General features: G+C 41.6%; 1 protein-coding gene and 1 long non-coding RNA gene across 3 annotated transcripts in view; one reads left to right on the top strand and one right to left on the bottom strand.

The window, feature by feature from the left end:
* The window catches only part of LOC116988012, a 33,518-nt gene that overhangs the window by 10,198 nt on the left and 10,671 nt on the right, over positions 1-12,649 (bottom strand). For both annotated transcript variants that reach the window (XM_033044412.1, XM_033044413.1), the window contains exons 3-9: positions 12,360-12,435; positions 8,618-8,774; positions 7,895-7,940; positions 4,722-4,780; positions 4,344-4,379; positions 2,010-2,062; positions 1,190-1,322 (exon numbers count right to left, since the gene is read on the bottom strand). In XM_033044412.1, coding sequence (XP_032900303.1) covers positions 1,190-1,322; positions 2,010-2,062; positions 4,344-4,379; positions 4,722-4,780; positions 7,895-7,940; positions 8,618-8,774; positions 12,360-12,435 — 560 coding nt within the window. The remainder of the gene's footprint in view (positions 1-1,189; positions 1,323-2,009; positions 2,063-4,343; positions 4,380-4,721; positions 4,781-7,894; positions 7,941-8,617; positions 8,775-12,359; positions 12,436-12,649) is intronic.
* On the top strand, positions 8,866-10,417 carry LOC116988014. Its single transcript, XR_004415845.1, has 2 exons — positions 8,866-9,537; positions 9,596-10,417. It is a non-coding gene; the product is annotated as an uncharacterized LOC116988014 (long non-coding RNA).

Here is a 12,649-nt window from a genome sequence, read left to right as displayed (position 1 = left end):
CTCAGCATGGAAACTTAGGAATTGAATAGGCTGTTCACTTCTTCTGGTCTCCATCACCATCATTGTTAATATGTACTTCAGGAGTTACTCACCTCTGCTGCTTCATCACTGAATCCCTTATCTAAGAATACTCAAACTTCAATTAATACCCAGCATCCACAAAAAGATTCCGTTTTCAGAGAGAGAATCATAGTTCAAGTATGAATCCAATGTATCGTGTCTACTCTATGGAATTATTTTAATGTTATACAACCTGATCATATCAACCTCCAATTTCAATAGTCATTGGAATCAATGCTGAGCTTAGCAACCCAGCTTGAAAGTAACTGTCTAAGCCTCAGTACTATCCTACTGAATTGATACTGCAGCCCACCAAAGGAAATATTTTTCTCCTGAGGTACAATATATTGAACATTGTAAGAAACTTAACCAGAATGAGATCTCTTCACTCAGAGGCTATGCTCTCAATAGTGCCACTGCAGTCGTCAGAATCTTCGCTAAATTCTTCAAAGAAACTTGAGCTGCAGTGGGTCAGACTGGAAATCAAACCTGGCTTTGTGATGGACCAAGACAAAGTTATTGACTGGATCAAACATGTTGTTACATGTGAATATTTAATCACTCACTTACTAAACTGGATAATAATTTTCAAAAGTATTAGCATAATAATAATAATAATATCTTTTATTGTCATCGCACATAAGCGCAACGAGATTTGGTATGCAGCTTCCATCCAATGTCATAATTTAAATAACTAATAAAATTTAGATACCCCGAGAACATGGTTTGTAAAAAGAACATTACAACAGTAAAATAGTCAAAACAGTTCAAACAGACTAAAGTGCAGATGTGTCTGTGCGACGTGACCATTAGGTGGAAGTTAATTTGCAGCAGTGATACTGGGTATCATTGGTTATCTGGTTGACAAGGGTTGCAGTGGTTGAAGGTGTGGGGCTATCTTGAAGGTATTTGAAGATCACTAATAAATAACAGCCTTGCTGATGAATGCCACGTCTCATGAATGAACCGAAACACGATAACCCGTGGGTGGAGAAACTGAAGGAGTAAACTGTTACTGCAGACCTGAGATTTAACCCCAGATCAATGGCACTAGGAGTACAACAATGAAGACAAACACATGCTGTGTAGGACAGATGCCATTTTTTGACAATGAGCAAGAGGCACGTACTTCTCCCCCTTTGGCATTTCTCAAAGCAACGCCATTAATTTCATCGATAATGTCTCCTGCCTGGACACATTCATCTGCTTCAGCTTGACTTCCCGCAATAACCTCCGTTACAAAAATACGGCCACCAGTGTACCTGTAAGGAAATGCCAGCTGTCAGTGGGTACAAGTTTTTTCTAATGTCTCAGCGTTAAACAACCAGATCACCAAATAGTTTTTTTATTTCACCGTCACTCTTATAGATAAGTCTAGAATCTTTACACTTAAGCCCAGAAAATTCTGATATTCTTGAAGTTAGGGGCATTTTCTAGTTATTTACGAACCTTACTCCAGGCACTAAGACTCACGATTAAATACTTTATTCTAGAGATACAGAGCAGAAACAGGCCCTTCGGCCCACTGAGACCGGCCAACCAGCAATAACCCCGTACACTAGCAGTATCCTGCACACAAGGGACAATTTACAATATTTTACGGAAGCCAATTAACCTACAAACCTGTACCCCTTTGGAGTATAGGAGGAAACTGAGCACCCAGAGAAAACCCATGTGGTCACAAGGAGAACATACAAACTCTGCCAGACAGCACCTGTAGTCAGAATCTAACCCGGGTTTATGGTGCCGTAAGGCAGTAACTCTACCACTGCACCACCGTGCCCCCCCCCCCCCCACTGCACTGCATTGTAATTTCCACTTTTCACTGTAGTCATCATTATAGGGACTGAATCATTGAATGGTTACAGCACAGAAAGAGATCATTGCAACATACTATTCAATCAATTCATATTTCTTGGTGAGGCCTCTCTTGTAAAGTTGCCTCTTACCAGAGTACCATTCCCAGCTCTCGACAAGGGACCGTGTTATACATCTCGCACACCTGTGCAAGAACAAATCTGGATTAGTCAACTCCTCAGAGTGCATAATACAGTATACCCCTCTGCTCCCAAAAGCTTTTGAGTTAAAGGTTAAGTAGATTTGAAGTTTAATGTGTAGTAGAACTGCAAATCAAGGAATAGGAGAGTAAAGTAGATCCAATACACTTTTTTCAAACCTTTTGTTACCACTTAAATGTATCTAATAGTCTCTTACATGGGCTATTGCAAATTGGAGTTAACACAAGCACATAGGCAGCAAGAAACAAGTTACCCATCACCCTCGGGAATTCCGGAGGTTAAAGTACAAAAATAGAATTGGATATGTTTTAGATGTAGTTGCAGGAAGCCTACAGATATACAAACAAGAAACTCCCGGCTTTAATTCCTGCTGAATGTATTAACTTATCTGCATTGGTGATACCACAGTTGGTCTCAGCATATTTGGCCAATGTAGCAAGAGGCACAAGATCATTACTCGGTTATTGCTCTTGGAAACCAAATGACTAAAGCAAAATATTGTGCAAATGCTTAGCAGGTTAGGCTGAAATTTTATTGACCTAAATACGGTGTCCTCCATAATGTTTGGGACAAAAACCCATCATTTATTTATTTGCCTCTGTACTCAACAATTTGAAATTTGTAATAGAGAAAAAAAAAGGAAAAAAATAAATCACATGTGGTGCACATTATCAGATTTTATTAAAGGGTATTTTTATATATTTTGGTTTCACCATGTAGAAATTATACCTGTGTTTATACTTAGTCCCCCCCCATTTCAGGGCACCATAATGTTTGGGGCACATGGCTTCACAGGCATTTGTAATTGCTCAGGTGGGTTTAATTGCCTCCTTAATGCTGTATAAGAGAGCCCTCAGCAACTAGTCTTTCATCCAGTCTTTCTATCACCGTTGGAAACTTTTATTGTTGTTTATCAACATGAGGATCAAAATTGTGCCAATGAAGGTCAATGAAGCCATTATGAGACTGAGAAACAAGAATAAAACTGTTAGAGACAAGAAAGAGCACTGGTGAGCTTACTAGTCACAAAGGGAACTGACTGACCAAGGAAGAGCTTGATCTGATGACAAAATTCTCTCTATAATAAAGAAAATCCCCAAACACCTGTCTGACAGATCAGAAACCCTCTTCAGGACTCAGATGTGGATTTGTCAATGACCATTGTCTGCAGACGCCTTCATGAACTGAAATACAGAGGCTACACTGCAAGATGCAAACCACTGGTTAGCTGCAAAAATAGGATGGCCAGGTTACAGTTTGCCAAGAACTACTTAAAAAAGCAACCACAGTTCTAGAAAAAGGTCTTGTGGACAAATGAGATGAAGATTAACATATCAGAGTGATGGCAAGAGCAAAGTATGGAGGAGAGAAGGAACTGCCCAAGATCCAAAGCATACCACCACATCTGTGAAACACGGTGGTGGGGGGGGGGGGGGGGGGGGGGGGGGGGGTGGGGGGGGGGGGGGGTGGGGGTGTTATGGCCTGGGAATGTATGGCTGCTGAAGGTACTGGCTCACTTATCTTCATTGATGATACAACTGCTGATGGTAGTAGCTTCATGAATTCAGAAATATATAGACACATTCTATTTGCTCAAGTTCAAACAAATGCCTCAAAAATCGTTGGCCGGCAGTTCTTTCTACAGCAAGACAATGATCCCAAACATACTGCTAAAACAACAAAGGAGTTTTTCAAAGCTAAAAAATGGTCAATTCTTGAGTGGCCAAGTCAATCACCCGATCTGAACCCAATTGAGCATGCCTTTTATATGCTGAAGAGAAAACTGAAGGGGACTACCCCCCAAAACAAGCATGTTAAAAATGGCTCCAATACAGGCCTGGCAGAGCATCACCAGAGAAGACACCCAGCAACTGGTGATGTCCATGAATCACAGACTTCAAGCAGTCATTGCATGCAAAGCATATGCAACAAAATACTAAACATGACTACTTTCATTTACATGACATTACTGTTTGACCCTTGTTGAATACAAAAGTCATTACTGCAATAGGTTGTTAAGCTAAATAGCAAATAACTTTTTAAAGTAAAACTAACAAATACGAACAAGAAAGGAACAGAAAGATGCTCTATCATTGAAAGAAAAAAATGTGTGGAATATAAAAGCTGGTAAAGACAAGGTAGAGAAATGACCAATTTCTAGGCATTACATTCCACATCATTCCATGTTGATCTTGAGCAACACATTGCAGAGGTTGCTGCCATTCCCTTTAATTATACATTTGAGTCAGAAATACCTATACTTACTGGAAGGAGCCAGCTCTCATCCAGAAAACTGCTGTTCTAAAAAAAGCAAACAGAAATATCTCATTACTTCAGAATAACACACCTAGACATAGAATTAGTTTGTCAATCTCCGTCCAGTTTTTAGTTGGAACCAATTAACACAAGGTGCAATTAAAAGGATATTATGGTATGAAAATTGAAACTACTGCATACTGAACGTTCTTTGAGGTGGAGACCCTTTACCTGGAATCAAATACATTTATTTGATATTTAAATTTAAACAAAAAGTACTGGAAATTATCAGAGATAACTAATTAATTCTTGAAATTTTGGATTAGCAATCCAGACTGACCATCAATAAAAACATTTATTGTGATTATCCAATTTATCAACACTAACCTCAAGGTCAAGGGTGAATTTCATCTGTGACAAGACCAGTAGCAGTGAGAGGAAAGGCTCTGTACAAAAGAAAAAGCCAAAAGTGAACTAAGAGCTACAGGGATCGGGCTGAGTAATGAGAGATCACTGCACCAAACCTGGAGATACTTGCATAAATTGTTCATGCACCTGCCCTGAACAATCCTTATCTTCCCTACCAATGGCTTTCAGGCAGGGTGATTACATTCATTAAAATTAGGGATGACCATTGAGTACTGATCAGGCATTCAGCTCAGATCATGAGGGTTTCTAGTTAACAGGGATGACAGGGAGGTCCAAACAGGACCCTACCAGTATTGTACCCCAGTGTGACAGACCCGTCCCCATCAGTACTGTAGCCCAGTGTAATACGCACCCATTGCCACCAGTACTGTACCAGTGTTATACAGTGAATGACCCATCCCCACCAATACTGTACCCCAGTGTTATACAACAATCCCATCTCCACTAGTACTGTACCCCATTGTTGGACAGTGACAGACCCATGCACACCAGAACTGTACTTCAGTGTTATACAATGACATAACAGTCCCCACCAATACTGTACCAGGTGTTCTACAGTGACAGACTGATACCATGAATACTATACCCTAACATTGCACAATGACAGACCGGCCAGTATTGTACCTCATCATTTTTCCAATCACGTCCTCTGCCACACTGCACCCTGGTGTTATACAGTGAAACTTGTACAGTACATGCAACGAAGGTTAGGTCAGGATTCAGGCTCTGTGGTCCCTGGGTCCTGGGGTGATGGTAGGGATTGGGAGTGTGGATATGGACAATGGTGGGGATGATTGTAGGGGTAAATTCATGATTGCAGCTACAGCACTCGTCTCAGTTCTCCTGCAGTGTCGATGGATAACGTCATGGTCATTCCTTTGAAGGAGTCGGGACTGTCCTGAGTATCCCAGGAACTGCTGCCACGTCCATTACCATACTAGCCAGAAAGGACAGAAGTGGAGCCCACAGGCTGGGCAGACCTATTCTGCAGGTGGATATGATCTTGAAGAATCCAAACAAACCAAGTATCTTGGCATCAAATTGCAGAATGATCTGCATTGGAATGGTCAGACTCATCATGCAACGGTGAAAGCAACAGGTGTCCTAAACTTTCTGAGGCACAACTTTCATCATTGTTCAACTTCTGTCAAGGAGAAGCTATACTTCACCCTCGTTAGACCTCATTTGGACTACGCAGTTGCAGCATGGGACCCATACACAAATAAAAACATTTCTTCCATCGAACGTGTCCAAAGACAGGCAGCTCGATTTGTTACTAACACCTATGAGAGAGAAGCGAGTGTCACCAAACTTCTGAATTCTCTGGGGTGGAACCCTCTCCAAGACAGACATGAAGCTCACCGTTTGACCTGTTTTTACAAAATGTTAAATGGTCAGCTCGACATAATAATAATAATAATGGATGGGATTTATATAGCGCCTTTCTAATACTCAAGGCGCTTTACATCGCATTATTCATTCACTCCTCAGTCACACTCGGTGGTGGTAAGCTACTTCTGTAGCCACAGCTGCCCTGGGGCAGACTGACGGAAGCGTGGCTGCCATTCTGCGCCTACGGCCCCTCCGACCACCACCAATCACTCACACACATTCACACACAGGCAAAGGTGGGTGAAATGTCTTGCCCAAGGACACAACGACAGTATGCACTCCAAGCGGGATTCGAACCGGCTACCTTCCGGTCGCCAGCCGAACACTTAGCCCATTGTGCCATCTGTCGTCGACATAGACTACAAGACCTACACCAAACCCAAACCAATTAGGAGCAGACGAGGGCATTCGATCCAATTTGTGATCCCAGCTACAAAGACAGATGTATACAGCATTCGTTCTTCCCCCGCACAATTAAAGCATGGAATAATCTCCACCCAACTATAGTTATCCAACCAGATGCAACTAAATGTAAAGTAGCTCTTTCTTCCCAATAACCCTTTCTGGCTTAAGCCCTCCCTTCACCACCTTCAGTTTAAATTCCATTTGGAATATTTTGGAGGACCAAGAAACCAAGACTCACAAGGTGAGGGTCATACGTTGGACACCACAGTCAGTGGCAGACTGGGTCTAAAAATATTGGTTGCCAGGAGACAAAGTGGGCCCACTTCATCAGGGGCCCACTTAATATAGGGGGCCAACTTCATCAGGGGCCCACTTGCCATCGAGCAAGCTGACACCCTGGCCAGTCCGCCACTGACCATAGTTAGAACGGATTTCTGGGATGTAAGAATCATTTGCAATTCCACCAAAATTAAAATCCTATTTCATCTTCGAATAAAGTGCTAATTAAGATTCTGGAGGATGAATAATTTTTTGCTTCAAATACTCAGACATTTACTGAAGGAAAATGAGAATAAGGTGAACACTTTGAAGCTTCAAAGCATCTCCTCTGAACGCTCCTTCATCTCTCCAACTGCCCGACCTCCCTCCTCATAAGCACTTCACCTTAAAATCTCCCATGCTGCATAAATCTTTCCACCCAAACGATAAAGCAGATATTCTCTCATTATCCTTTCAACCTCATCCATTTCTGAAATCCTTCACCCATAAACTCTCCCCTTTACAAGCTGCACAACCCATTCCATAAAGTCTACTTCACAAATCCACATCACATTTCAATCCCTTTTCCAAGTGTATAAAACCATTTGATAGAGACTTATAGCACAGAAAATGGCCCTTTGGCTAACTGAGTCTGTATCAAGCAGTAAATGCTATTTACACTAATTCTAGACTAATCGCATTTTATTTTCTCCACATTCACATCAACTTTCTCCCAGATTCTACCACTCTCCTACACACTCGAGGTAATTTACAGTGGCCAATTAACCAACTCGTGTCTTTAGAACGTGGGAGGAAATTGGAGCTCAATCGAAATCCATGAGTTCACAGGGAGAATGGGTAACTCCACACAACTACACCCAAAGTTAGGATTGAACTGTGAGGCAGAACTCTTCTAAATGCCGTTAATTGTAATTGTTTTTGCTATTCTATCGAAATCCTTTGTAAACTCCAGGGAGTTTTTGCCCCGTCCAAGATAACAACGGCCCCAACCTGATCAGGTTATTGGTTGGAGAAAATCCTAAATCAGAAGAATACTAAACTACCAGAGCTCTTACCTGCAAAACACTCATTGGTCAGGACAGAGCTCTCACGATCATACCACTGCAACAAAAAGGAACGGAGAGGTTAAAGAGAGGAATGATTTAGATCAGACTGATCAATGACAAATTTTCTAGTATTTCTGAATGTACTTTTCTGGTCAATGCTTATTAATGTGTTTCAGGCCTTGAGCGCCTTTGAGATTGTTCTGTGAAATATGTCTGTCAAAACTGGATTATTATTACTCTCGCACCTGTATTTGATTGCAATCTCTACAGCCCTGTGCCCCTCTAATCAGTTACTCTAGTCTGAAACTAGATGAACCCCATCATTCAGTCTGGAATGCCACATGGCAAAAGGAAAACTGGGCTTACATTCACGAGACGTCAGACCAACGCCACACTATTCCCCCATCCCTACCCCAAATCAAAGATTGACCCACCTCAAGTCATCACAATCTGTTTGCAAATAGAAGCATAGGCAAACCACCCAGAGTGCAAAGGTTACTTCAGCTACAATTTTGAAATGGTTTATTATAGTTATGTCGCCGAAGTCAAGCTTCAATAATAAATGGATGGATGATTAATGGAATGAGGGGATCAATGAAGACAGGAGGAAGGAATGTGTAGAAGAAGTAATATCCAAGGAAAAATGACAATAGATGATGATCGAGTGATGCCTGAATATTGGGAAAGGAGGTTTTTCCGTTTGGCATAGAGCATTGAAGAAAGTGTGGATACCTCTAGGAGTCTTGGAGTATGGAGTAGATGGTGTATTGTAACAGCCATGATCTTCTGATTCATTGCCTGGCGGATATAATATCGGCCCCGGCCTTGTGCCGTCCGTGTCCTTTTGCAAGCAAGTGTTTTCTCCAAGGCCATGGAGAGCTGAGTCAATCTGGGGAACGAGGAAAGGAACAGTCAATAAATGTTAATGTTGGGCTGTCTGAAAAAGGGTTCGGAACTGAAGTGTCACCTATTCCTTTTCTCCAGAGATGCTGCCTGACCCGCTGAGTTACTGCAGCATATTGTCTATAATCAACAAATCAGAGCCGTTTATTCATAAATACTCACGTATTTCAGACCATGTGTGGGGTTAAAGTCAAGTAACCAAATTATACTGTATGAATTGCAATATTACAGGTCTTCACAAATGACACCCCTGCTCTGTCTCCCTGCTGACATACTTCATATTATTTGCATGGCTAACAGAATCAAAATTCAACCCAGAAAGTGAAGGCTTCTTGGACTTTAAACACCATTAAAAACAAATTAACATAGCTGAGGAACAATCCAGCACAAAAACATATGTGGAAACACATTACTTCAGGATTGTTGTTATTGTGATTTCAAGTTTAGTTTATGATTTTCTTTGTATGTTTTATATGATATTCTCTGCAATGCTGCCCAATGCCTACCCTGATAAACAAGATGGAATCAACCTAAGCTACAGGACCGATGGTGCTCTTTTTAATCTAGAGACTCTCAGCCAAAACCAAAGTACAAGAATCCACCTTAAGGGACCTCCTCTTTGCTGACTGTGTCCTCAATGGTAGCTCTGAGGCTGATCTGCAGGAAAACGGAGACAAATTTGCCAGCACCTGTAGCAACCCTGGCTTCACAATTAGTGCAAAGAAAACAGAAATTACGCACCAGCCTGCGTAATTTCCAGTTCCAATCACCAGTCAATCACCAGTAATTTCCATTTCCAATCACCAGTCAAAGACAGAACCAAACATCCTTGTGAATAGTCAGAGATTTTCAGTAGTGGAGAAACATTGGCAGCACTCTCTCAAGATCAGTCAACATTGATTACAATGTGAACAAAAGCCATCTCTTTTGGAAGATTGTGAAGCATGGGGATGAAGAGGTATTAGCCACAAGACCAAGCTGTTGTGCTGTTGTTATGCCTGCCTTACTCCGCCATTGCGAGACGTGAAGAATGTAGAGCAGACATGCCGGACATCTTACCCACTTCCACATGACCTGTCTGCGCAGTGGCCAGACAAAATTACACACACATGGATTCTGTCCCCAGCATCTATACGTTGCTGAAAGAATCAGATCATAATTTAACAATTTCTCTTTCCACAAATGTTGTCTGACCTGCTCACAAGCTTCCAGCATTTGGCTTTTAGACACAGACAAGATCAGGCAGTGCATAAATTGGCAGCCTTGAGGCACTGTGGATCATCAGCAGCAGAAATAAATGTCTTTCATTATATGGTCTTACCAACATGTTTCATTGTTATAGCACAGGAAAATCAGACCTGGTTCAACGAGACATGCAGAAGGGCATGCCTGAAAAAATGGCAAAGCAGCAAAAGTGAGCAAAAAGTAAGTCATCCCATTAACAATAAATCAAATCAAATCTCTGCATGACTACCACACCTCATGATGACTGATGGACAATTAAGCTGCTAGTTTGTGAGGACTTCCAGATCATTGTTGGTGGAGGCGAGCACGTGAGTGCTAAAGACAAGCCTGAATCATTTGCAATCATGTTCATTTGCAAATTAATAAATGGTGTTGTTAACAGTATTTTCAAGAGGCTGTCATTCACCAATACCCAGTGTGGATTTCACCAAGCAGGTTTAGTTGCAGAACACAGTCTAGTCCATAAATGAACAAAAGAGCCGAGGTCAAGATGCTGGTATCTTGAGGAAACCACAAAATGCTTGAGGAACTCGGGAGGTCAGGCAGCATCTATGGAGGGAATGGACGGATAATATTTTGGGTCAGGCAATTTCTTCAGACGGGCCGAGATGAGGTGAGGCGACTGTGATTATCTGTACACCTAGACCACATCAAGAAACCCTGGTAAATGGACAGTACAGGAAAACATTTCACTTGCTCAAAACTGAAGTTGTTAGAGATCAAATATCCAAGCCCAGGACATTGCTCAGGGCAGAGTTTTAGCCATCTTCAGTTGTTTCGTCAATGATATTCCAATTTTCAAAACATTAGAAGTGAGGATGTTTGCTGAGAATTGTGCAACATTGAAATTCATTCACAACTCCTCAATGCAACAAAGCCCAGGTAACATTCAAACTTGGCACCTAGGTTATTAGAAAGACATAGCATTGAAACTAACCCTTTGGTCCATTGAGCCCTCACTGACAATCAACCGCCTATTTACACCAATACTACACTAATCTAATCTAACTTTATTCTCAATATTATGGGTGTAGGATAGTGTTAATGTGTGGGGATCGCTGGTCGGTGCGGACTCGGTGGGCTGAAGGACCTGTTTCCGCGCTGTATCTCTAAATTAAACTAAACATCTGCAATGAGTGTCAGTCATTGATACTTGATGGCATAATCTCTCATGGCATTCGGCATCATCAAAATACTGTGGTCAATACTGGGAGCAAATGACTTGCATCCTGCCACCAAATAACGTCACTTGGTTGGACAAGTGTAGATCTAACAATACTGAAAGAGCTTGACATCACCCAGGACAAGACAGGTCACGACATTATTCTGGCACCATTTTCCAATGTTACCAGGGCTAAGGGGTTATGGACACGGGATTACAAACATCTGCAGGTTCTCCTTGTCACATGCCATCCTCCCTTTGACATATATCGCAGGTCCGTCAGCTCTACTTTGAAAGTTATAACACGCCCACATTATTTGTGGTTGGGGACACTTCACCAGAAGGACAGCAGTGGTTCAAGGCAGTGGTTCATCACCACATTATTGACAGCAATGAGGAAAATAAAATACATATTAAAAGATACATTTCAAAGCACTTCATTAAGGGAAGATGGTTATTTATTTTCCACATCCATGGAATAGCTCAAATTACAGATGCACGTTGTCCACCATCTTTCAGTTTAACTGCATAACAAGTCAGTTCTGCCCCTCGATATTTGTAATTGAACTGTGCTCCACATGTGCTGGCAGCTCACATACTTTGCCCATTCACTTCAGTACAACACAAATAAGCTTCCAGTTGCTGGATTCTAATTGCTAACAGTGTTACATAATTCCATTTATGTAAAACTGACTTTTCACATGAACAATGGTTACTTCTTTCATGAATTAAGGCATGCCTTTACCTATCCAATGTATCAAATAAATAGTCCAAGCATAGAGGAAGGAACTTTATACGTATCTTTCACAGCAAGTAAACTTGATTGTAAACTTGATCACTGTGATGTAACGATGACCACATCGGCTGTTTTTGGTGATATATTATTTATTTCAATCACTTCCTGTCAGTCGCATTCCCTATTAAAATTCTCAGTTTTATTTAGACTTAGAGTCCAATAAGCAAGTGTGCCCCATCCAAGTGGAGGGGCAGCAGCAAATCCAGTAGCAATGTTCAAACGGGAATTGAACAAGTCACAGGGCACAAGGAAGAAGTTGAGGAATCGGTCCAGGTTGGACAAGTTTTTCAAAGAGCTGATAGACCTGATAAGGCAACTGGTCCCTTCCTCCAAAGCAAATTCTGTTGAAATTGGTGGCAGTATATTACCTGGAACAGGTATCCTGTTGTGGAAGTTGCTCCATCCAGTGCCAGTAGTCTCTTCTCCACAGCCCCAGGACTGGCTCTGCAACAAGACAATTCCACCATTTCACAACAGCAAAAATTCATTTTAGTGTCAATGCTTCTTATAGATTCCTTCTGAACTGAGGAGGTCAATACCCATGATGGGCTGGGCAATATACACATACTTCCTGCAACTCCCTTTGCTCTTGGGTGTTCGACTTACAGAACAAGGCCATAGTGCAACCAGTCAGTAAACTCTCCACTGTTGGTTTGGG

This window comes from Amblyraja radiata, chromosome 26 (genome assembly GCF_010909765.2).
Source record: "Amblyraja radiata isolate CabotCenter1 chromosome 26, sAmbRad1.1.pri, whole genome shotgun sequence".
In the NCBI taxonomy this organism is placed as follows: Eukaryota; Metazoa; Chordata; class Chondrichthyes; order Rajiformes; family Rajidae; genus Amblyraja; species Amblyraja radiata.
Note: the sequence above shows the minus strand (reverse complement) of the source record. Positions and strands in the feature narration are given on the sequence as shown.